General features: G+C 56.9%; 1 protein-coding gene across 1 annotated transcript in view; it reads right to left on the bottom strand.

The window, feature by feature from the left end:
• ABLIM2 (actin binding LIM protein family member 2) overlaps positions 1-23,614 on the bottom strand; it is a 115,035-nt gene that overhangs the window by 63,468 nt on the left and 27,953 nt on the right. Inside the window, exons 9-11 of the mRNA XM_060096575.1 lie at positions 23,257-23,350; positions 12,157-12,244; positions 7,625-7,683 (exon numbers count right to left, since the gene is read on the bottom strand). Coding sequence (XP_059952558.1) covers positions 7,625-7,683; positions 12,157-12,244; positions 23,257-23,350 — 241 coding nt within the window. The remainder of the gene's footprint in view (positions 1-7,624; positions 7,684-12,156; positions 12,245-23,256; positions 23,351-23,614) is intronic.

The raw sequence follows: 23,614 nt of genomic DNA on the forward strand, positions 1-23,614 counted from the left end.
GGCTCACGAGATACTCTTTATTTGCAGGTTGAAAGAATTCTTAAAATAAACATGCAGGCTTGAATGCACGACAGCACAGCTGTAATCAGAAGACACAGCAGGTGACCCTGGCTGCAAGCAAAGCAGCCACGCTTTCAGCGCCGGCCGGAATCGCTCCCGTGATCACCAAGCTTTCACGGCGTCAAAATTATCTGTTTTCCGGAGGATGAGAGCAAGCGATGCAGTTTCCGTGTTTCTGTGTGCTCCAACGGCAAAGGCAGAATTGTGCTGCCCAGAGACCTTATTCTCCGTGTCGATTATGGGGGATGCACTGCAGCTCGTTCCGCCAGCCCCACCTCTGTTGTCTGACTCGGCGGCCGTCACGTCTGTGACCTGCTCCTCGCGTGCCCACTGAGGCTTTGGAACCATCCCCCTGCCCCTCCTCTATCAGTTCCGACCGTGACTCCTGCAGCCCCGAGGTGACATGCCTGAGATGACTGTCCATCTCCTCCACTCCCCCGCGTCAGGCCCCCCATCACTGCGAGGACCCTGCCTTTCTCCAGCTCCCACCCGGCTCGTTGCATCTGTGTCCATCCCCACCTGTCCGGCGTGACCGGGTAGCTCCTGGACCCTCTCCTGGTCCAGCCCTCAACCCTGCTGGGACCACCCACGTACCTAACTCTCCACACCTCCCACTTGCCCCGTCTAAACGGGACACATCTTCACAAAGGGCCCCCCTCTCCCTACCCACGCACGGCTCCTCTCTTGTTTTCTAAGCAGGCCCCTTCCTCCCACCCCCTGGAATTCTGTCCAGCCCCTCTCAGTGGTCCACACCCGCTGCAGTGGTGTCAGTAGCCTGGGAGGGGCCGCATTATGAACTGAATTGCAACCCTCCAAAACACATATGTTGAAGTCAACACCCCAGTACCCCAGAATGTGGTTGTATTTGGAGGTATAGGGCATTTAAGGATGCAATTAGGTTTAAACGGAGTCTTTAGGACAGGCCTGGATCCAATCTGACTGGTGTCCTTATAAGAACAGGAGACTAGGACACAGACGTGCACAGAGGGATGACATGTGAGGACACAGGGAGAAGACGGCCCTCTACACGCCTAGGAGAGAGGCCTCAGGAGAAACCAACTTGCCCACAACTTGATCTTGGACGTCCAGCCTCCAGGACTGTGAGAAAATACATTTCTGCTGTTTAAGATTCCCAAGTCTGTGGCATTTTGTATGGCCGCCCCAGGACACTAACACCCATCATGGACCCCCGCCAAGTGGATGACCCCCAGCTCTGGCTACACTCAGCACAACACCAGCGAGAACGGGACAACACCAGGACCAGGTGTGAGGTCGACACGGTAGTGGGAGGGACAAACCTGAAAGGCATAGGGGGTGGTGCCTGGGTAAACCTGATTGGGAGCCTGGTTCTGCATCTAGAAGGAAAAGAGAAGAGGGAGAGGGCGTGACGCTCTGTGGTCATCTCTGCTCTCGGTCATTCGTCCAGCTGGTCCATCCCCTCTCCTTGCCCCAGTTATCACCCTGGCATCCTCTTGAGGCCTGCCCTGCTTCCCCGGGCCCCTCGGAGGCAGGGGCTGGGGTCCCTTAAGGAGCTCAGCCAGGCCCCTGAGGCTCAGCCACCCCCAGTAAAACACAACGTCAAGTGCTATTGCAAAGGAGATGCACCATCGGAGGCCAGTAACACTGGGTCTGTTTTATCACTGTCCCTGTGGCCAGGGTGCCTATTGTACTAGGCAAAAATGATGTACATACACATTTAATACATTTGAAAGAAAACTTTGACTCTCAGCTTCCTTCTCTATGAAGTGGAAAAACCTGCTTGAAAGGTGCTTTCTGTTTCTGAGGACTTAGGCACAGCCTGTTAGGGGCTTGGCACTGGTGAATCATCCTTACTTTTATTTCAGTTCAGTTTATTCCAGCTCACGGCAGGAAGCCCCTTCTTTGCAAAGCCGACAAACATTGGTTGTTTTAAAAGAAAAGTGCCCCTAAGCTAAGAGCTGCAGCAGTGGCACAAGAACTGTCCCCCAGACCAAGAGGGACACTTCCTGGCACAGGTGGGGCGGCACCGGCTTACTGTCACCATGACCCCGATGGAAGGGGGCTTGGGCTCTTTGAGCGGCAGCGGGTGCCTGGGTTTGCTCCGGCATGTTTCAGGGTCGCGAGCAGGCAGGTGGGTGGCTGCACGGTGCTCCCCTCCCTGTGCCCGGTTCCCAGCCCCGGAGAGGGCCAGGGTGTCCCCACGTCCCACAGGTCAGGGAGCCCAGACACGAGGGGGCCGAGTCCAAGTGATTCTCCCAGAGTCAGGAGACCTGGGCTTTCTCTCACTTTCTCCCTACCCTGACTCCAATTCGTTCCAAGAGCCTCACAATCAAACCCAATACCCAGTTGTGTTCTCCAGGGCCTTGTTCACACCAGCAAAGGGCCAGGCAGCTCACCCAGCCCTGTCCCCACCGCTCAGCCTGGTCCCGGGAAGCGTCGTCCTACAACAGTGACGGGGGTGCCTGGTTCTCATTAAGGTCGCACACAAGCTGCATGGACACTGCGTGAGGGGTCAGCACCCACTCATCTCCAACTTAAAGCCTAGGGGCTGAGGCTCAGAGAGGGCTAGTGATTTGCCCAAGGTCACACAGCTGGGCAGAGGCAGGGTCCAACACCAAGGCTTGCTCTCCCACACCGGCGGCCACTGCGAATTCCACTAGAACGTTCTCACTCATGCTCAGTCATCCCGTCCTTGCGTTTGGGCCTCCGGGACCATCTCAACAAGCCTGTCTTCTCCCTGCTCAGCAGCCTCACAGTCAGTGCAGGGGCTCTGGCTTCCTCCCAGGTCCCCCTGCAGTAAGCAGCCCGGACCTCTGTGCACCGGGTTGGGGGTGGGGGTGGGGAAGGACATGGGCTCTTGAAACGGTAACTGTGGAGACCCGCAGCCTGGGGGACCAGCCCGGTCAGTCCAGGCTTCCTCTGCTGCCACCAGAGCAGGAGCCCGCCCGGCTGTCCCCGGCCACCTTCTCCATGCAAGGAGCTCCTCTCAGCTACTCAGCTGACACGGGTCCGCCCCTGCCATGGCTCTGAAACCCTCATGCAATCCCCAGCAGATCGTGGCTCCTCTGGCTTGGGACCCAGAGCCAGAACAGGGCTGGGCCCTGTGACCCACTCTCCCGCACACCTGCCGAGTCTCAGCTCCGGGAAGCTGGCCCCATCCCTCCCCCTGTCAGAGGCAAGCATCCTGCACCCTGGAGCCTGCCCATCTGTCTCCCCTGCCAGATGACGTGGGCCCTCCTGTAGGGCAGGGACCCGCTGGTCTTATTCACCTCTGTGTTCCCGGTACCCAGCCCAGAAGGGACACAGCAGGTGCTCGGTGGCTGTGTGTTGAATGGCCATGTGATCCACTGCCCAACGATGCACTGGGGACGAGCAGTTAGGACCACAGCCTTCTGACGGGTTTTCCCTGGGCACGCTCAGCAGACGCACGTCCTTGTCCAGGGGGGCACCCATCTCCCGGGGGAGCACGCAGTCAGGGAGGCCTTCCAGGCAGTGAGGAAGGACTGCCCTCCCCCTCCTGGCTCAGCCTGGCATGGACTCCGGTGCTGGCCCCTGTTGTTGGACGCAGAGATGGAGCTGGCTCCCGGGGGTCCTGGAGCCCACTGGGCCTGGCGTGAGGGGCACTGGTTAGATGACCGCTGAGCAGCCCTCCAGATGAGCGAGTTAGCTCTCACATAACAGTGGAGCTGTCTCCACCCACAGGCCAGACTCAGGGGAGTTAGTGACGCCACCTCTGCTGCACTTCTCAGGGGCTGACGGCCCCTGAGCAGACCCCGCTGGGCTGACCCGGAGCTGACCGGGTCTGGCTGGTTCATGCGCATTAGCTACCTTGCAGGCAGCGAACAATACAGAAAAGTACAGCTTTCTATCTGCCGCCTGGGCAGGGAGCAGTCAGCTGGCTGGGAGAACTATCTCAAAGGGGACATGAGTGCCCAGGGAAAATCATCTGTGCCTGTCCCATCCACCCACTGCCCTATCCACCCACTGCCCGGCCCGCTGTCCAGCGGGCTGCCCTGTCCACTCACTACCCTGTCCACTCACTGTCACACCCCCTCACTGCCTTGTCCACCCACTGACGTGCCCACTCACTGCCCGGCCCACCAGGCCCAGAGTTTATTCTCATTTCCCGGGCGAGACAGAAGAAGCTCTGAGGGGCAGAGGTGGGGCTGGGACCCGGGGAGGGTGAAACAAGGGACAAGCAGGGCATGACTGGGGCCTGGATCCTGTCCCAGGACACGAACGGCAGCTGTTGTCAGGCTGCTGGCCTCTGCCCCAAACATTCCCAAAGCATCTGTGGAAACAAGCCCAAGAAGCCAGCTCCAGGGCAATGACCAGCCCCTGGGGCAACAAGCCTTCCCTTCCTCCCTGCCAGCATGCAGCATTCAGAGGGCCTCGCTTCTGCTGGGCCAGTGGCCTCCAGGCTGGGAGCAGAGGTGGCTGCTGCCACCAGGCCTGGGCTCCCTGCAGGCCCCGAGGCCAGCTCAACAGCGGGTCTAGAATCCAGGGGCTGGTGCTGGGCACGCTGACCTGGTCAGGGGAGGCTCTGGGGACACAGAGGACCCAGGGCACCCAGCTCTTCTGCAGAGCCCTCCCACCCCGGCTCAGGGCCACCTTTCCCCAGGTCACCATGACACACCAGGGGTAGCAGGATGGTCCCCACGGCCCTTGGACGTAACGTGCCCCTAAGTCCACCTGTTCCTGCCTCTATCAGGAACAGCAGGGCTTGAGATTTAGTCACCTCGGTGCCGCAAGCCGAGAGCCATGAATGAATCACGAAGGGGCAGATGCCCAAGAATCAGCGGCTTCCAAACCCACTGAAATCAACTGCTGAAGAAACTGTGAGGGTGTCCCTCTGTTCAGTTCTTTCAGAACGGGCTTGGCAAGAGTGTGCTGAATTGGGCTGGGTCCCACCCAGCCTGAGGGCCCGATACGAGGAGGGTCCCCTCCACCAGCCCATGCCCCCATCAGGTCTTCTGGGCCAAAGTTCATGAGGTGGGTCTCCATCCAGCCCCACCAGGAACTCCCAAGCCCTGAGCCCCCGCGGTGTCTGCTAGGTCTGGGGACAGGTTTCTGCTCTGGCTCTGCTCACCCCCCACAGCCAAGGGTGGGGGGACCCCTCGCTCCCACAGTGCAAGGTATTATTGAAGGACTCAACGAACAGAACCAGCGTCAACAGTAAGAGCAAAGTACGCCCAGCAGCAGAGCTCTGCCCCTTTCCTCCTGGAGCAGAATTCCTCTGGGCAACGTCCCTCCTGCCAAACACAGCTGCCGGAGAGTCGCAGGGAGCCACCGAGACCCCCCGATCGGCCGACCTCCCACGCTCTTCCCGGGGGACCTGCCTGACTCTCCAGCCTCTGCTCCTCTCAGCCCCTCCCTGCCTCCACCCAGGGACCCCGGTCACCTCGGCTTCTTGACCCAGATCTGCCACTAGCAGAGCGAGCCCCTCACCCCCGAAAGGAATTCTGGGTATCCCATGGGCCTGGGTCCGAGAAGGCTGGGTCTGAACTCTGCAGTGATCCCAGCATCACTCTGCACACCACACCCAGGCATGGTAGCAACCCTGTGGGTCCCCCCGCCCCCTGCAGCAGTTTCCCTGCCTATCTCCCAGACATGGATGCAGACACGCTGCCATGCGGCTTTTGAGTAGCCAGGGTCTTCAAGGGCTCACCGCCATCCGGCTCATCCATAGGCTGCTTGGTGGCTTTAAAAGGGTTGGCATGCCTGGGACACCACGCATGGGGGACAGAGTGGAAAGCCAGGGGTTGCTGGCGTCCTGAGGCCGGGCCAGGAGTCCTGTGGGTCACACACCCCACGCCGCCCGCGGACCACCTGCACTACCCTGGGGCCCTGCAGGGCGTGGCTCCTAGTGGGGGTCCTGCAGGTGTGGGGGGCTCCCTGGCACAGGGCCTGGTAGTGCTGACAGAGCGAAGCTGGCTGACACGCCTCCCCTCGAGGGCCTGTGGTCCCCTGGGCTGCAGTTCACCTGGATTCACTTCCTTCCTTCAACACGCCAACGCTTGAGTGTGTCACCCGCCAGGACTCGTGTGGGAGCTGGGAATTCAGGACGGAGAGACTGGAGCCTTTCCTCCAGGCTTTTAGGGAAGAGGGAGCTGCCTGCAGGGTGTGAGTTGAGGACGTGGGGCAGGAGCAGGACTTGGCAAGGTCTTCAGGGGCTGACATTCTGGGTGACGCTTAAAACCCAAAGGAGTTTGCCAGGATGCGTGATGCAAGGGCACGAGAGGGCATCTCCGGCGGAAGGAACGCGTTTGCAAAGGTGCAGGGGAGAAAGGGAGCAGTGAGGACGGAGGTGCGGCAGCCTGGGGGCAGCGGGACCCCTCCCCTGCTCACCCCACTGCCACCCAAGCCAAAGGGAGCTTGCCCTGTTCCTGCCCTAGGACCTTTGCACGAACCCCCACCCTGCCTGGAACCGCACTCCCTCTCCCTCTCTTCAGGGCTGGCACCATCTCATCTTCTGGCTCAGCTTCTGCTCATTTCCTCTGGAGGACCGCCTCCACCACCCCCCATCCCAACCGTCCCAGGTAAAGTCGGTCCTTCCCCCGCTCTCCTGCCCTGCCAACCACTGCTGCATTATCTGCTTGTTGAGACGTTGATTTCTGCCTCTCTCTGGGACGCCAGCCCCGGAAGGGTCAGGGGCATGCAGGCCTCCTTTCTCACACTGTACCTGCAGCCTGGCACCCAGCACAGGGCCTCTGAGGGGCAAGGAATTTGGCCTGGTCTAGAGGGTGGTCTAGCCTGGCCCAGAGGGAGGTCTTGCCCTAGTTTCTGGAAGGTGATCGTACCCGATAGGATGTCTCTGTTTAGGGAGGGGGCTAACTGCACCCAAAATTCTTAAAGTGGGGCTGGCCATGCCAGAAAGACCAACCCTATGATTCTGGTGGTCTTGGGTCATGTCACCTGGAGAGTGAAATCAACCACATGGCAACCAATCAGTCAACCAACCAACCAATCAATCAGTTAATGGAGCACCGATAAGGTCTCTGGCCCTGGAGCTTTCCTGGTTGGCGATACTCCGTGTGCACTGTCACCCATCACTGGCAGGGGCTGAGTCTGGACTCCATGGGGAGAAGATGATGGTACCGTGTGTCTGGACCCCTCCTGGACCCTGCCCCATGCTGGGCTGATTTCACTCTGTATCTCCCCCAGCCCCCTGAAGGGATAAACCGTAACTGGGGCTGTAACAGTTCTGTGAGTCCTTCAGATACATTAATGAAACTGCAGGTAGCTGTGAGGACCCCTTGAACTAGCCGTTGGCGTCAGAAGTATGGATGGTCTTGGGACTGTTTGGAGACCCGCTAACTTTGCCATTGTCCCAAAACTTTTGCAGCCATCAGCATCCACTGAACAAAGGAAGAGGTTGGCAGGGCCAGTGCGGGAAGGCCCCTGGTCCCACCCAGCAGCTGATCTACCTGTTTACACCTCAACACCGCCAGGCCTCGGGCCACCTGCCCCATAGCTTGGTAGGACTGGCCGGCAAGCCTGCAGACGCAGCCAGCGTCCTCTTAACCGTGTGATGATAGTGCAGAAGCCAGGGAAAAGGCGTCGGAAGAGATTGAATTCCACCAACCTTGCTTTTGTCTTCAGTTCTGGCTGCCTGTCGACATGCCGGGTGCCAGATGGAGGAGCCTGTGGACAGATTCCCAAGAGGGAAGTGTTAGTGTTATTTCTGGAGATGCAGAGGCCGTGCGGAGGGTCAAGAGGAAGGAGCTGGCGTCCACACTCGGACCCTCACTCCCCTTCGTCTGTGCCGGAGTCACAGGTCAGGGCTGGGCCTGGGGCCGATCACGGGGGCTCACAGCCCCACTGGGAGGGGGAGGACATGAAACAGACAGGAAACACCCCACCATGAGCTGATGCTCCCATGGGGTCCCTCGGAACCCCGGGCACCCAGACGAGGCTTCTCCGAGGAGGGGGTCTGCAGGTGGCTTCTATTCAGAGTCAGGGGAGAGAAGAGGGGCTGCCATGTGACCTGCATCGGCCCCTCTCTGTGCGGGTGGGCAGTGGCCAGGCCCAGCCATGGGCACAGTGCGGGGCCGGAGCCCAGTGGGGCCTGCCTGGAGAACGAGGGCTCTGGGGCAGGGCTCTCCTCGGGGACCCTCAAGTGGGAACCTTAGATGTGGGGTGAAGATCAGGGCTGCATGCTGGGGGCTCGACCCTGCACTCACTCGCGGGGTGTCTGAGATGTCTCACTCATGCCGGCCCCGCCCAGCTTCCACAGCTACAGGCGCCACCCTCAAGGTAACAGGTCACCAAGGGTCCTGCTCTTTTCTAATTCAAATTCGACCTCCCCAAGGCTCAGAGTTTTTCCACCTGCACACAGGGCCGACAATAATCCTACCTGGTCAGGCCTTTGGCAGAATTTAATATAACTAAATAGGGGTAATAACTTCAGGGCCCAGAACGCTTGCTTCCCCCCTCGGGCCTCCCTGAACCTCAGTCCGGCCTCCTTTCTCCCTTGGTCCATCCGTACTCCACTCACGCACCCTCTGCAGGTGGCCACGGTTGCTGTGTCTGCGTTTACATCCACTGCTGCCAGGACAGCCCATACCCTGCATGGAGGTGGGAGCCTTGTCCATCCCATTCTCACATCCCCCGAACAAGCCACACAGAGTGGATGTAGTAGGGGCCTGGCACACAGCAGGGGCTTAAAAGTGTGGTGGCAGGAAGGAGCTACACCCCATTTCTGCCTGCAAAGCCTCCAGGTCACGTGAGTTAACGCCGGGGAAGGGAACTTATTTCTGCTCCTTCCTGAAAAAATATCTGCACCAACTCGGAGCTCCCAGAGAGACCGGGCCTTGGTTGGTTTGGGCGTAAGCTTTTCTTTTTTTAAAACATTGTTTATGGTTACAAAGGTAATGGCTGTTTTTTTTCAATTAAAATTTAAACAAGCCTAAAAAAGAATATATAGGAAAATTAAAATCATCTGTAATCTCCTACCCACTTTGGGTCGGGCTGTCTTCCAGTGTACACAAACATATTAAATACAACGTAGGTACACAGTTTTGTATCCTGAGATTTTTGCTTAAAAGTGTCTTAGTATTTCTCCACGTAATTAAATATCAAAACTAACTTTAAGGGCTGCATAATATTGCATTGTACGGATTGATGAGAATGTCTCTATCTGCTCGTCTGTTAGTTCCAAAGTCTTATTTCTAAATAAAGTTGCAGGGAGGGACTTCCCTGGTGGCGCAGTGGTTAAGAATCCACCTGCCAATGCAGGGGACCCGGGTTCGAGGCCTGGTCCGGGAAGATCCCACATGTCGCAGAGCGACTAAGCCCGTGCGCCACAACTACTGAGTCTGTGTTCTAGAGCCCGCGGGCCACAACTTCTGAGCCCACGTGCCACAATTTCTGAGCCCATGTGCCACAACTACTGAAGCCCGCGTGCCTAGAGCCTGTGCTCCACAACAAGAGAAGCCACCGCAATGAGAAGCCAGCGCACTGCAACTGCAACGAAGAGTAGACCCCACTCGCTGCAACTAGAGAAAGCCCACGTGTAGCAACGAAAACCCAACGCAGCCAAATAAATAAGTAAATTTATATTAAAAAAAAAAGTTGGGGCTTCCCTGGTGGCACAGTGGTTGAGAGTCCGCCTGCCGATGCAGGGGACACAGGTTCGTGCCCTGGTCCGGGAAGATCCCACATGCCGCGGAGCGGCTGGGCCCGTGAGCCATGGCCGCTGAGCCTGCGCGTCCAGAGCCTGTGCTCCGCAACGGGAGAGGCCACAACAGTGAGAGGCCCGCGTACCGCAAAAAAAAAAAAAAAAGAAAGAAAGAAAGTTGCGGGGAGTCCATTGTACACGAGTTCCACCCCATCTCTCTGATTTACTTGAGGGCTTCCTAAAAGTGGGGTCTTGGCTCAGAGGGTGTGGGCATTTTTAAGGCTCTTGAGGCAACTTGGCAATTTCCCAGTTTTCACCCAGGAGCCAGGTAAGACGCCCGTTTCCTCCAATCCAATCGCTGTAGCATGGGGATATGTCTTTCCTTTTAACCCTTGTCAACCCAGTGGGAAAAATAACATCAACGCGTTATTTTAATCTGGGTCTCCCTGATAATTAGTGAGAGTCAGACTCCCCCGCCTATGTTTACTGAGTCTGCAGACAGGAAGGTGCGTCCAGGGCTGGGTGGCAGTGCTGGTATTTGGCGGGGGGCACCTCATCTCCCTCGGGGGCCAAAGGGCTCACCAGGACCTCTGCTCCTTGGAGCTTTTACTGCATGGGATTCACCCGTCAAATACGCCCTCCTGGAGCCCCAGCATCCAGGTGGACCAGGCAGAGGGTCTCGGGGTGTCCGTGCAGGGCAGGGCCAGAGCCCCAAAGGGGCCCCTCACTGTAGGACTCTGGTGCTCTGTGGAGTGGGGCGTGAAAATCACCGACTGGGTCTGAACCCTTCCGGCACAGACTGGGAAAGAGGCTGGGAGGGGACGGGATGGGCTGCGACATCCCACAGAAAGTCAGGGCAGGTCCCTCATTAGAAACAGGGAGCTCAGAGTCATGAAGAGCATCTTTGTTCTGAGACTGGGTCCCCTTGATGGCCAGCTCGTGTCCCCAAGCTGCCGGCTCGATGCCACTGTGCTAGGCGTCAGTACGCCCTGAAGGTGCCACTTACAGTGGGCGTGGGCGCCTCGGGCAGGGTGACCCCTCCCCACCCAGACATATGTAAAGGACCCCTTTCATAAGCTCTCAAGACTGAAGAACAAGAGGGGACACTGGGGACCAGGCAGTCCTGGCTGACGTCACCCCATGAGGTTCGATCTCAGAAAGGGAGGCCTGTGTGACACACGGCCCCAGAAGGACGCCGGGTGAGGTCATCCAATGGCCCGTCTGGCCCTACTCAGCTTGCCTCCGGGGTCACGGAGACACAGACGTCCTTGAAAAGACAATGTGACTACAGAGACAGGGGGTCTCAGCATCTAACCCATCCCGCCCAGGCCCCTCGGGGAAGGTCTTCAACCTGCGAGCCCAGTTTCAGCGAGGATCCTGCTGAGCCTCAGCCCCAACTTTGACTTTGCGTCTAGGCCGCTGGCCTGTCTTCAGCAGGAATCCTTCTCGGCCTTTCCTCCTGGTAATTTTCCATCCACCAGTCCTCCCCTAATCCCCACCCCGTCCTTGGCTATAAATCCCCCATCCTTGTCGAATTCGGAGTTGGCCCGATCCCCCTCCCCTCCTGCCATGTCCTGAATACCGTCTTCCTACCGTTTTGACAAGTGTCCAAATAATCTTTCTTTATCAAGGCTTGGGAATGAATAAGCCACAGGGATGGGGTGGGTCTTCAAGGTGATAAAACTAAGTGTAGCTCGAAGGAGAACTGCTAGCACCCTGGTTAATAAACATGTAAAGCAATAGCTGGGAGCTGGGTGCTCCGGTCTGAGTGTTGGTGTAATTTTTTGAACAAAAGCAGCAAGGAGCTGAACAGGGTGACTGCAGAAGGAGGGAGGGGGCAACTGCTTCTCCAGGTCTGGTGGCCACAGAACGCCTCGCCTTTATTCTATTGTTATTATTAGTATTTTAATGGTGAATGGGTTGGGGATTTCCCATGAAATGCCACGAAATGGGTTAGAAGGTTGGCTATGTTTTTCTCCAGAACTCTCTTTACCGACACTTTGGTGACTCCCTTGGCCAGGAAAAAAGCCTCAGGAGTGGCCCGTAGTCTCCACACTCCCTCATCAATCAAGGGAGGGTAGTGCGGGGGAAAGCCCTGAGACATGGACCCTGGGCTGAGGGGCTTTCAGGACAGGCTTGAAGCGACCACAGACACCACAGACCACATCCATTTACGTTTGTTTACTGGGACCCAAATTTCCAGCACTCCTGGATCCTGCTCTTGAATTTGGCCTTTCTCTTATCTCGTCCATCTCAGGTTCACAGACATCATGTGGATGGACAATGCAAAACCAGGCAGGCTGTCACTCTGCCGACGCTGGCGGGTGCTTGGTGGGGAGAGCCTGCTGGTCCCTGGACCCCCATCCCTGCTGGGGGGTGGGGTTCCCTAACTAGCGGGAAAGCTCGCTGACACGCCAGGGCACACCCAGCACAGGGCGTGGGTCTGGAAGCCACCTGTTTGGTGCCCTCGGTCCCGAGCAGCACGCTCTTCTTCTTACCTTGAAGATACATCTCCTCGCCTTCCGTGAACATCCGGCCGCACCCGACACATAGCGCACACAGAGGGTGGAAGTGCTTCTCCCCCGCCTGGAAAAAGCACAAAGCACAGGCGTTTCTGCTCAGGGCATGGTGTATCCTCACGCAGGTGCTCAGGTGAGGCAGGAAGGCGGGCTGTGGGGTGGAGAGCCCACACCCAGGGGGATGGGACGGGACCGGTGGTGCCCCGGGCCGTCCAGGGTGTGTGAATGTGGCCCCTGCCCGCTGGGGCCACGCCTGGGAGCAGAGACCGGCCTCCAGGAGGGCAACTGTGTCGCCCGCTCCTCCCAGCTCAGCGGTGGATGGGTCTGCCCCACCCACGAGGCAGAGGGGGGCCAGGTCCCATGCACCTCTGTATCTTGGTGGGGCGGGGAGGGAGGACCTAATGTTATTTATCCAGATGGAGGGACAGGACAGGTGGGGTGCAAGTGATAGATCATTTTCTTTTTGTCTCTCTGTATCGCTCAATTTTCTCAATGAGCGTTTTGCTGTTTTTATCGTTCTTGAAACCCATTCAATTCGATTAAAATATTAATACCAAAATAACCAAAACAAAGGACGTTGGCAAGTTTGGCTTATTTCTACATGGTACCAAAAAAATCACCCCAAAATGCTGTCTTCAGCATGACTGTACGGTGACTATTCCTTCACCTGGGTTGGGTGCAGCTGCAGCCTGCTGCTAAATGTGGATGTAACCCCTCTCACTCTTTCCTGAGATGCGAAGGTTAATCACCATCCTCTGAAACTGAATTAGTAATACTCTCCTGAATCAGTAAGTAACAGGGTGCAAATTCATTACAAGCACCTCACTTTCCTTCCCCTTCCCCACCAGTGCCTTTGGTGCAAGCCAGGCCCGAGGGGACCCCTGAGTATCAGGGAGGAAGAATCCAGAACAGACTCCCTTCCTGCGTGGGACCGGAAGTGCCAGTCTGCGTGGCCCACCCATGTCTCCAGGCAAAGGGATGCTTCCGGGAAGCGTGAGAATGCTGAGTGCTCAGTCCTGCCAGCTCTGCAGCCTCCGGGCCTTTGCACCTGCAGCCCCTTCCACCGGGACTGCCCTCCCCACTCTCACACCCGGGACCACCTGGAATGTTCCCGATCTCATCTCCAACGCCACCTCCTCTTGGAAGCTTCCCCTGATTGCTTCCCTGCTCTGGGCTCCCACAGCCCCATTTTCACAGGGTTTGACAATTATTTCGGGTGATTCTTCCCCACTAGACAGTGAGCCTCCGAGGGCAGGGCCTGGCACGGGGCCATTGCAGGAACCCCTAGTCTCAGGAATCTACCTGGGGAGCAGGTCACACTGCAGCACCGGGCCCAGGCAGAGTGAGGGTGAAGCTGCCATTTCAGCCTTAAAATGCCGAGCGGTCAGAGCAGCTCCATCCTTGAGGTACAGACAGGGGATTGGAACAGCGCTGTCGCTTTAACAGAAACCACCTGTTATCAGGTCCCAGGTGTCAACTGAGGACTCATGCACTTTAAACACTGTGACCTCTGACCTGTCCTCACACCTTCCTCAGGCAGGCACCCCCTTCACTCTGGGTCAGGGGGACAACCCACCCTCATGACATCAAACAGCAGGAGTTCTGTGACAGCCACTTGGGGGAGAAAGCACACACTGTTGTCTACACAGCACATCTACATGGCATGTCTACACGTGAGTCAGGTGGAGAGAGAAAGCCGTGGGGACAGTCTGTAAGAGGACAGGCTTGAAACCCCAGCCCGACCAATGAGAATTAAGGCTGAGCAGAGAAACAGCCCTGCGGCCACCGCCAGGGGTCGGCCCAGCGTCCACACTCTTCCCTCTGGAAAGCACCCCCCAACCCAGCAGCTGGCAAACGCCCCCGGTCTCCAAAAATAGCAGCAACGGGGATACCGCTTAATTCTACAGGGAGAGGCAAGAAGCCCTTTCACACACTAACTGGTCTTCAGTCTGTGACAGCCTGTGAGGTTCATGACTATCTTTGTTTCCATCAGGGCACAGAGAGGTGGAGGAAGCTGAGCAAGGTCACACAGCAGGAGGGGGTGGAGCCAGGCTTGGTGCCCAGGAGTCTGGCCTTTGTGGCCTCTGTCCCCAGCTGGGGGGCTCCCTGACTCTGTGGTGTGCACCCCATGCCCACGCACCCCCAAACCCCACACCCTGAGCAATAAACTTGGAGGCCTAGAACAGACTCAAGGCTGAGGAAGGAAACCAGACACCGCAGCACGGATTCCATTTTTACAAAGTTCAAAATGAGGCAAATGAATCTATATGGTCAGAGTCAGAGTGGTGGCTGCCTTGGGGGCCCCAGTGGGCTGTTTGGGGTGCTGGGCATGCGTTTTTTTGGTCTGGGTGCTGGTGGCTTGGGTGTGTCCACTGTGTGAGATTCATGGAATCCTCTGTGTGTTACATGCCCGTAAAAGAGTTTTCCCACAGAAGTATAAAGCCACAGAAGAAAACACAGGGGTATATTTTGCTGACCCCAGATTTGGCAGTGGATTTTCGGATATGACACGGAAAGCGTGAGCGGCAACAACACAATAGATAAGTTGGACTTCATAAAAATTAACAACTTTTGTGCATCAAAGGACGTTATCAAGAAAGTGAAAAGACAAACTATAGAATGGGAGAAAATATTTGCAAATCATAGATCTGATAAGGGTTTAGGATCAGAATATATAAAAAGCTCTTACAGCTCAACAACAAAAAGACAAACAGTCCAGTTAAAAAATAGGCAAACGGCTTGAACTGACATTTTTTCCCAAAGAAGATACAGGAACGGCCAAGAAGCAAATCAAAGATGCTCAACATCACTGTCATTAAGGAAAGGCAAATCCAAACGACAATGAGACACCACCTCACACCCACGAGGGCAACTATAATTAAAACAAAACCAAACGGAAAATAACAAGTGCCAGTGAGGATATGGAGAAATTGGAACCCTTGCACATTGGTGGTGGGGATGTAAAATGGTGCAGCCACTGTGGAAAGCACTTCGTCAGTGCCTCCAAAAGTTAAACGCAGAACAACCATACAACCCAGCAATTCCACTCCTAGGTATTTAAGAAAAAGGAAGAGAACAAAGAAATAAAAACATGGGTCCACACAAAAATGCGTACATAAATCTTCACAGCAGCGTTATTCCCAATAGCCAGAAGGTGGAACCAGCCCAAATGTCCAAATGTGAGTGTGAGAAACACAACGGAACATTATTCAGCCATGAAAAGCCACATGGGGCCCCCATGATGTCTTATAAGGACACTAGTGTCCTTACAAGATGAGATAGCAGAGCTCTCTGCCATGGGAGGACACAGGGAGAAGGGGACAATCTCCAAGCCAGGAACCCAGTGGACTGGCACCTTGATCCTGGACTTCCAGCCTCTAGAGCCTTGAGAAATACCTGTCTGTTGTTGAAGCCTCGCACTTCATAGCATGGCAGCCCAAGCCGACCAAGACAGGCTCATGAAGTCAAAAATAAAAGTGTCCTCACCCCTTGCATCAGTCCCCACTGCTGCTCTGCTCTGTCTCGCAGTGGCCACGGTGGCCGGGGCGTTCCACGTGATCGGCACCCAGCAGCAGCCCCTGCTCCATCGGAGCCCTTTCCTCCCCACAACTGTCCTAGAAGGGCCTTAGTCATCTGTGCTATCACCCCAGCCCCCAGTCCGGGAGGCAGCGCAGCCCCTGACCCAGGTGGGACTCAAGATGGCGCAGATTTTAAAAGTGTATCAAAAGCCCATGAGATTTTGCAGTGCGTGGTTTGAAAACGATGTCTTGTGCCTTCTGACAAGTGGCTGTCATCTTTAATCAGACAGAACCAGGCTCATTAGGAACGCAGCCTCCGGGGGCACAGAGCAAGCGCTGTTCCTCAGCGGTACCCAGGCAGAGTGGAGGGTACTGAGCGCGGCCCTACCGTGGACATTAGGGACCAGGCTGGCACCGTGGAGATGTGGTAGTGTCTCTGGGCTCCAGAAACTCCCTCCCCTCCCTGCCGAGAGGAGCAGCCAACCCCTCCCCACTCCCCCAGCTGTGGGAAGCACGGAGGGATGGACCTCCCCTACCCCATCGGAAGCAGGCACTCCCTATTCCTCCCTAAAGCCATCCATGGCCTCTTCCATTCCCTGGAGAACCGGCTGTGCCTCCGCCTGCTTTTGAGCCCTCCCCTGGGTCCCCGCTGCAGGACGCACAGCCCCCAGCCCAGACCAGCCAGCTCCCAGTGGCTGCTCCTGGCGCATCCCCCAATTTGAAGCTTTAGTCTCCTTTGTGAATGACCAGAACTGGAACCAGATCTTAAAAGCCCTAATCTTCAGAGCACACGGATCAAATGAAATGTACCGAGAAGCTAATCAAAATCTTTAGCAGGAAGGATGCAGTAGGCGGGGGGGCGGGGGGGAGCATCTGGCAGCCCTCACAGAGGGGTCTGCAACCCCAGACCCTCCCAGCTCTGTGCCACGTCAGCAAAGACCCTCTCCAGAACCCCTGACTCAGCCCTGCCCCCTCCCCATTGCTGACGCCACAGGCCTTGGGACCGGCTTGCTCTGAGCTCGGGGTCTCGTTCTGGACTCAGGGTCTCGGGGGACCACATGGAGGCTGGCGTGGCTCCCTGACTCTGTATGGGCTCTGTTCCTCTCTCTTCCCCAGCTCCAGGACCGGGGTGACCGCTCCAGGATTAAGCCTTGCCCCCTCATTCTCTGCTGTCCCAGGTCCTAGAGCAGAGCTGTACGCAGAGGGGCTGTCCCATAAAGATGTTCTGAACGAGAAAACAGTACCCTCCAGGCATACATAACGGGGTCCTAGAGGACAGGGGGGTTCTGACCAGTGAGTGTGGGAGCAGAGAGGTAACATACTCCACCTCCGGACACGTCAGCTATCAAGGCTCTGAGAAGTCCTGCAGTAAGGACGTCGGCCTGGCGCCCTTGCCGGGCTTCCTCAACCCAGATGCCTGGGAATGCGCTGACGGACCGATGGTCAAGGACAAGGACAGAAGACACTGATCCTTGCTGGGTGCTGAGCAGGGACGTGGCGTCAGGCTGAAGGCAAGTCAGCGTGTGTCTCTGTGTGTGTGTGTGTGTGTGTGAGTCTGTGTATGTGCGTGTGTATTTTTGTGTCTCTGTGTGTGTGTGTCTGTGTATATATGCATGTGTATTTTTGTGTCCCTGTGTGTGTCTCTATGTGTGTCTATCTGTGTATCTGTGTGTCTGTGTGTGTGTCCGTGTGTATCTCTGTGTCTCTGTGTGTGTCTGTGTCTATGTGTGTAAGTCTGTGAGTATTTCTGTGTCTGTGTGTATGTCTATGTATATCTGTGTGTCTTTGTGTCCGTGTGTCTGTGTGTGGGCACACTATCTAAAAGGATGAAGTCTAAATGCTAACGGTAGTTTTTCTGGGTGATGACATTCATTATGGATGATTTTTCTTTTATGATAAACAGGTATTCCCTCTGAGAGTGTTTTTAAAATAAACACATTCATTAAGTTTTAAAAAGGGAGAGAGAAGCTGGGGTCTTGGGAAGTTGACTTAACCTCTGTCCTTAGGAAAGGCCTTTATTTGTTCCGAACTCAGGGTTTGTTTTCTCCCAGTGATAAAAGTCCTGCTGGCTTAGGAGGGTGAAAAGGAAGTGCCAAGGAGAAAAGAGGAAGAAATAAGCACACCAGCGTCTGGAGTCGCAGGACAGGGTCGATTTGAAATGGAGAAACTTTCAGCTGGCCGCCCCCTCCCTCCAGGGCTTCTCCAGGTCAGGCAGGGGGACCCCTGCCACCGTCCTCACCGGGAACTCCGCCCCCAGGCCAGGCTGGGACACAGTGAGCCTTCAGGAAGGTGAGTGGTGGATGGAGAATCGGAGGAAGGGAAGAAGGAGAGAGGGAGGGATGGAAGCACAGAGGAAGGAATAAAGGGAGGAAGGGATTAATTAGTGGTCCCAGGGGGACCCTGGGCTTCTCGTTACCAGGGAGACAGCCAGGCTGCAGGAGGCAGGTGGGGCTCAGACAGCGGCCCCGCCAGGGTTATAAGGAGGATGGGGCTGAGCAAGACGCACCCCATTCCCCACCCCCGCCCACCTGTTCTGCTAATACTGTGAGAACCAGTACAGAGCAAGGTGATGGCAGGGACTCGGCCAGGGACGCCCTTTCACTCAACTCCCCCTCCGCTCATCCAGCTCTGGTCTGGTTGATCTGCTTAGACCACTGTCCCCTGGTAATTCACAGCCACCTTCCAGCTCTCTCTGTGGAGAGACTCCATCCCCAGGAGCCAGCACTGCAGCAGGGCTGCTCCCAGCCCCCACCTCTGCTCCTCGCCCTGCACCCCCCCTCCCAGCCAGCCAACCCCGCGATGGGAAGGGGGCTTGTGTCAGCCCCTCCCAGGTCCCCACCGGACCCAGGACGCTCCCACACCCAGACCTGGCATGGAGCAGGCTCATCAGGACAGACACCCCAGACACGCAGGATGCAGGAAAACATGCAGCAGAGGATGCTAAATATTTAGAGTGATAGAGGGAGTGGGGGGAACTGCACTACCACCAAATGCACAGTTCATGGGCGGGCGCCCAGCATAAGATGGCACCGGGCCCAGTGCACACAGACGCGGCACAGATTGAGGGCTTCTGCAGGGGGCGGGGAAGGGGCCCGGGCTGCTCTCTTACTCAGTCTCCAGAGAGGAAAGCACCTTAGGAGGCAAATCGGGGTGGGGTGGCAGGTGCCTTGGGGGTCTTGCACCTGGCTGATCTGCCCCGCTCCCTGCAATCCCACCCACCTGCAGCCAGTGTGGCCTCCCCATCAGCCCAGGGAGCTTCCTACCTGCACGGGGTCCTGGCACCAGAGCCCAGTCCGAGCAGTCGGCCCCTCGGCCCCTGTCCAGCCCCGCACCCGGGACAGGCTGGCAGGAACAGGCAGTGTGACCGTGAGGACGGGAGCACAGAGTGGGGGCACAGAGATGCCCTCACCCTCCAGCCAGTGGTCTGGATCCTTCTCTTTCTTTTTCAGGTCCTGTCCCCTGCCACCTGCCGCCCCTCAAGAGCCCGCTGCACGCCCAGCTGGGTGCCAGCACGCTCTGGGCCGAGCCCAGGTGGTGCCAGCACGGTGGCTGCTCCCTTCTGTGGAGCCAGCTTGTCCCCGCCCGCCTGCCCGCAGCTGCCGCCTCGTCGAGGAGGATGCTCAGAGCTGTGCAGGTCCCGCTGACTCAACTGCTACACACCGCGGAGCTCGCCCGCCCGCAGGGGCGAAAACAAAAGCATTCATCTTCCCTGGGAGGCTCTTTATCCTCCACTCCAGACCTGTTTTTCTCCTGATCCTCACAATGAAGGGGGTCCCTTCCTGAGGATAAACCCGAGTGCGCCAGAGGGGCCCCATCCACAGGCCCCAAACGCCCCGAGTCTGTATTTGGCCCATTAAGTACCAGGGACGCTAACACTGCAGACGGGGTCACCCCTGCCCTCCCCACCCAATCCATCAGGGGGAGGCCCGCTGATGGCCCAATGACAGTAGTGCAGCCTCCACCGCCCATCAGCTACCTCGTGGCCAGCGCGGAGCTGGGGGACACTCCACAGACACGACCCCTCAGATCCCCAAGGAGGTTCTGGTGACGTCTCTGGACGGGCCTCGGCAGGCACAGTGCTGGCTCAGGGTCAGGACCAGGGGAGTCAGGGCAGGCCGCCGGGGCTGGCATGTCCCGCCCACCCCAAAGGGTGCAGGAAGCAGGCCAGGCTACAGTCACACACCTGTAGCGACAACTGCCCAGCCCACAGAGCCTAAGATGCTCCCCGCTTAGGCCATCAGGTATCACAGCGTGGCGTGAAATGGAGCACAAACCAACATCTACGCAGGGAGAGGCCAGGCGGTCAGGCGAAGAAGAGGCACCGGGAGCTGGGCCTCCTGGGTTCGAGTGGGCTCGGCCCTGCGAGTGGCCGAGAGCCTGGCACACGCTCTCCCAGACACACAGACACGAGCCCACAGAGTGAGGGCACCAAGCAGGGCGGGAGGGGGCTGGCGCTCTGGGGAGCTGCTTGAAGAGGCAGTGCAGTGGCTGGCGGACCTGGACAGGTGAGAGTGACAGGTTTCTAGTCTCTTTAAATGGGGGCGACTTGAGCTGTTTCAGCAAGCCAACAGGAGGGTGGCTTGTGGCCCCCAGGGAGGAAAGGAGATGGCAGGGTAAGGCTCCAGAGGAGGTGGGCAGGGTTCGGACCGGAGCACAGGGTTGGGGGCTGTGGCTGGGAGGAGAGACAGAGCCTCCGTCAGGAAGAGCAGGAGTGGGTGGGGTAGAAGCTTCGCAGCCCTGAGTGACGTCTGACCCTCTCTCTGTTAAATCTTAGACAAGGTCATTGTGGCTGGCTGGCTGGCTGGGGCGGGAGGGGAGCAGCCCAGGAGAGCGAAGAAGGTCTGGAATAGTCTTTTGGGGGAACAGAGAGAAACAGGCTTGAACTGCCAAGCACTGTGGCAGGTGGGGCCCTGGCCGGGGGAATCCTCCAGAATCCTCAGTGCTGCTGCCGGAGGTGGCGGGTGCCCAGACTCCCCCAGAGCAGGGTCTGCAGCAGGGTCTGGGTGAGGAGAGAGCCCTGGAGAGACGGGAGGGCCAGGTGAGACGTCACCGTGGGGTACGGGGGGAGGACGCATCCTTCGTGTACGTTCGGAGGATGGGGGTACAAACATGAGGCGTGATCACCACCCAAGAAAAACATACAAGATGTTCAGCAGATGAGAGGTCAACAGTCTCATCACGTGACCACCCGCCCAACTCCGTCAGAAAAACATGGAGCCCCCAGTGTATAAACAGGCAATGCTGATGGAAGATAACTGAAATGCAAGAACTCTGATTGGCTAAAAATGACAAAGAAGACCCGGCACCACTAGGGGTGGGAGGGAAGCAAACAACAGCGAAGCCCCACGTTCTCCCCTATCAACTTGACATAGGATTTCATAAAGATTACACCCAGGGTGGGAGATGGGAAAGATCGTGCTCTGTTGATAAGCATGTAAATCGGAATAAACTTTCTGGAAAGCAATTTATAAGTGTCAAGAACCCTTACAAAGTTCATGGTTGTTGGCTCAGTTCCTACACTTCTGTGAATTAATCTTAAGGAAAACTATAAATGCAATAAAAAAGATGTTCATCTCAGTGTTATTTATCGTAGTAAAAAAGTGGAAAAACGGTGCCATGTCCAACAATGAAGGATCAGCCTAAAACATTCTGGTCTACTCCTACAATGAAATACGATGCAACACTGAAACACTCTTATGTGTGATGCACCTGGAAATGTTATCTTGTGAGACAGATGTCAATCACAGAGGAACACATAGCGGATAATTCCATTTATATGACGTGTCCAGAACAGGGAACTCTACAGAGACCAAAGTAGATTGGTGGCTGCCACGGGCTCAGGCTGTAGGGGAGGAATAGCTCAGGGGTACAGGCTTCTTCTTGAGGTGATGAGAACATCCTCAAATGGACTGTGGGGATGGGTGCACAGCTCTGTGAAGATACTAAAAACCACCGAATCACACACTTTACACGGGTGAATTGTGTGGTATGTGAACTATATTCCAATAGAGCTGTTTACAAAAAGACCCCTAAAACACAAAACAAAAACACAGGAATCTATTAAATAGGACACGGGAGTTGAAAAAAATCAGGATATAATGTATAAATGGTTTGATGCCAACTCTGACATGTGGAGAGAGAAAAAACTGGAAGGAATCCAGCCAAAAAGTTCAGCTAAATATGATCGCATGTCAGTGACTTGCCCCCTTATTTGTGCTTTGCAAACTCTCTACAGTCAATGAGGGTGTAATCACAGCCCCCCGCAGGGGCCTCTGGGCGTAGAAGGGCACAGCTCTGCACAGAGCCTGGGACCATTCCCACTGTGGCATCTGGGAAATGGGGAGATGGTGGGGAGGGCCTCACTGCCCTCTGGGTGGGTGTGGCCACCCCCTTCTCCTCCCCGCTACCTGGAGCTGAGGCCCTGGGGCAACTCTCTCCCTGCAGCTCTGATGTCAAGTGTAATATCAAGAAAAGCAGCTCAGTGCTCAACGTGCAATTCACCAAGGCATTCTGAGCCATGCTACGGCTGGGCTGGAGCTGTGGGGCGGGTAGGGCAGGAGTCCTTGGGGATGCGGGAATGCCCAGCGCTTCCTGGCTGGCCTCCCGGCCTCTGGCCTCAAGTCCAGCCTCAGCGGCAGCCTGAGGAAGCTCTCTAGTATGCAAATCCGACCCAGGCTTTCCAGGGTTCAGAAGCACTTGTCTGGGAGGGTGGCCTGGGCCCTGCAGCCTCAGACCCCAACCTCTCTTCCCACCCCCAGAGGCTGCTTCTGTGACCCCCCTTGGAAAAGGCTCCCAGGCCCCTTGGCTGGGTCGGGGCCCTCCTCTCCCAGTGCGCTGCCCCCTCCCCCTCCCCCAGGTCCTCTGGTTACCTCTGCCCTCCCCAACAGACCGTATGCTCGCCGAGGGATGGCCCATCCACCCGCCCCAGCGCAGAGCCCGGGAGGGGCTGCAGAGTGGGGTGGAGGGGCAGGCTGGGCCAGAGCATCAGGGGCGTGGATTTGGTCCTGTTCACCCCATGGGATTGATCTTACTGAACAAATGTAGTAAAGTGCATAACACGTGTTATTTTCACAAAGGGACACACCCGTGTAACTACCACCCAGACCAAGAAACGCACCTGTCAGCACCCCAGAAATGCCCCAACCTGAAGTCGCTGGGTGACCTGGCCACCTCTGTGGACCCAGCCCTGCCTCCTAGGCTCCCTTTTCAACCTGCCAAGCCTCAGATTTCCTATCTAGATGCCAAAGGGCTGAACCAGGATCGCAAGTTCTTCCCACCTCTCTGTCAACGTGTAAAGGGCACAGGTGAGAGAGTATTGCAGGGAAGTATTCCTGGAGGAGGTGGCACTCACTGGGCAGACCCTGGAAGGTATCCTCTGGCAGAGCTGGGAGGCAAAGGCTCAGGGGTGCAGGTTCCTGCACAAATATACGCCGCAGACGCCACGAGAGGCGCCTTCTTATCCTCTCTGTTAACTCCTAGGGGGCGGGCAGGCCCCAGTGCCCAGAGAAGGACTTAGAGCGGGCGAGTGTCATGCTCACAGCCTCCAGGCTGGCCTCCTTACCTCCAGCACGTGCCCCGTGATGTACTTCTCACAGCCATCGCAGCGGATCCCGAACTTGTTGTGATAGTCGGCCTCACAGTAGGGCAGCCCGTCCCTGCAACAGAGCTGGGAGTCAGGACGGCGGGGGCACCCCCAGGACCCCCAAGCCCTCAGAGTCCTCGCCAACAAGAGCGGCCACGTCCAAGGGGCAAACGCCCACTTCCTCCTACTCTGGATAACAGCACAGCCCTTGAACAGCGTGTATGGGGCACTTACGGGCACCAGCACGGCCCCTCGGTCATCAGGGCAGCCCCACGAGAAATACCACAAAGATCACCCCATTTCACAGGTGGACAAACTGAGGTGCAAGAGGTGGGGC

Source organism: Mesoplodon densirostris, chromosome 1 (assembly GCF_025265405.1).
Source record: "Mesoplodon densirostris isolate mMesDen1 chromosome 1, mMesDen1 primary haplotype, whole genome shotgun sequence".
Taxonomy (NCBI): Eukaryota; Metazoa; Chordata; class Mammalia; order Artiodactyla; family Ziphiidae; genus Mesoplodon; species Mesoplodon densirostris.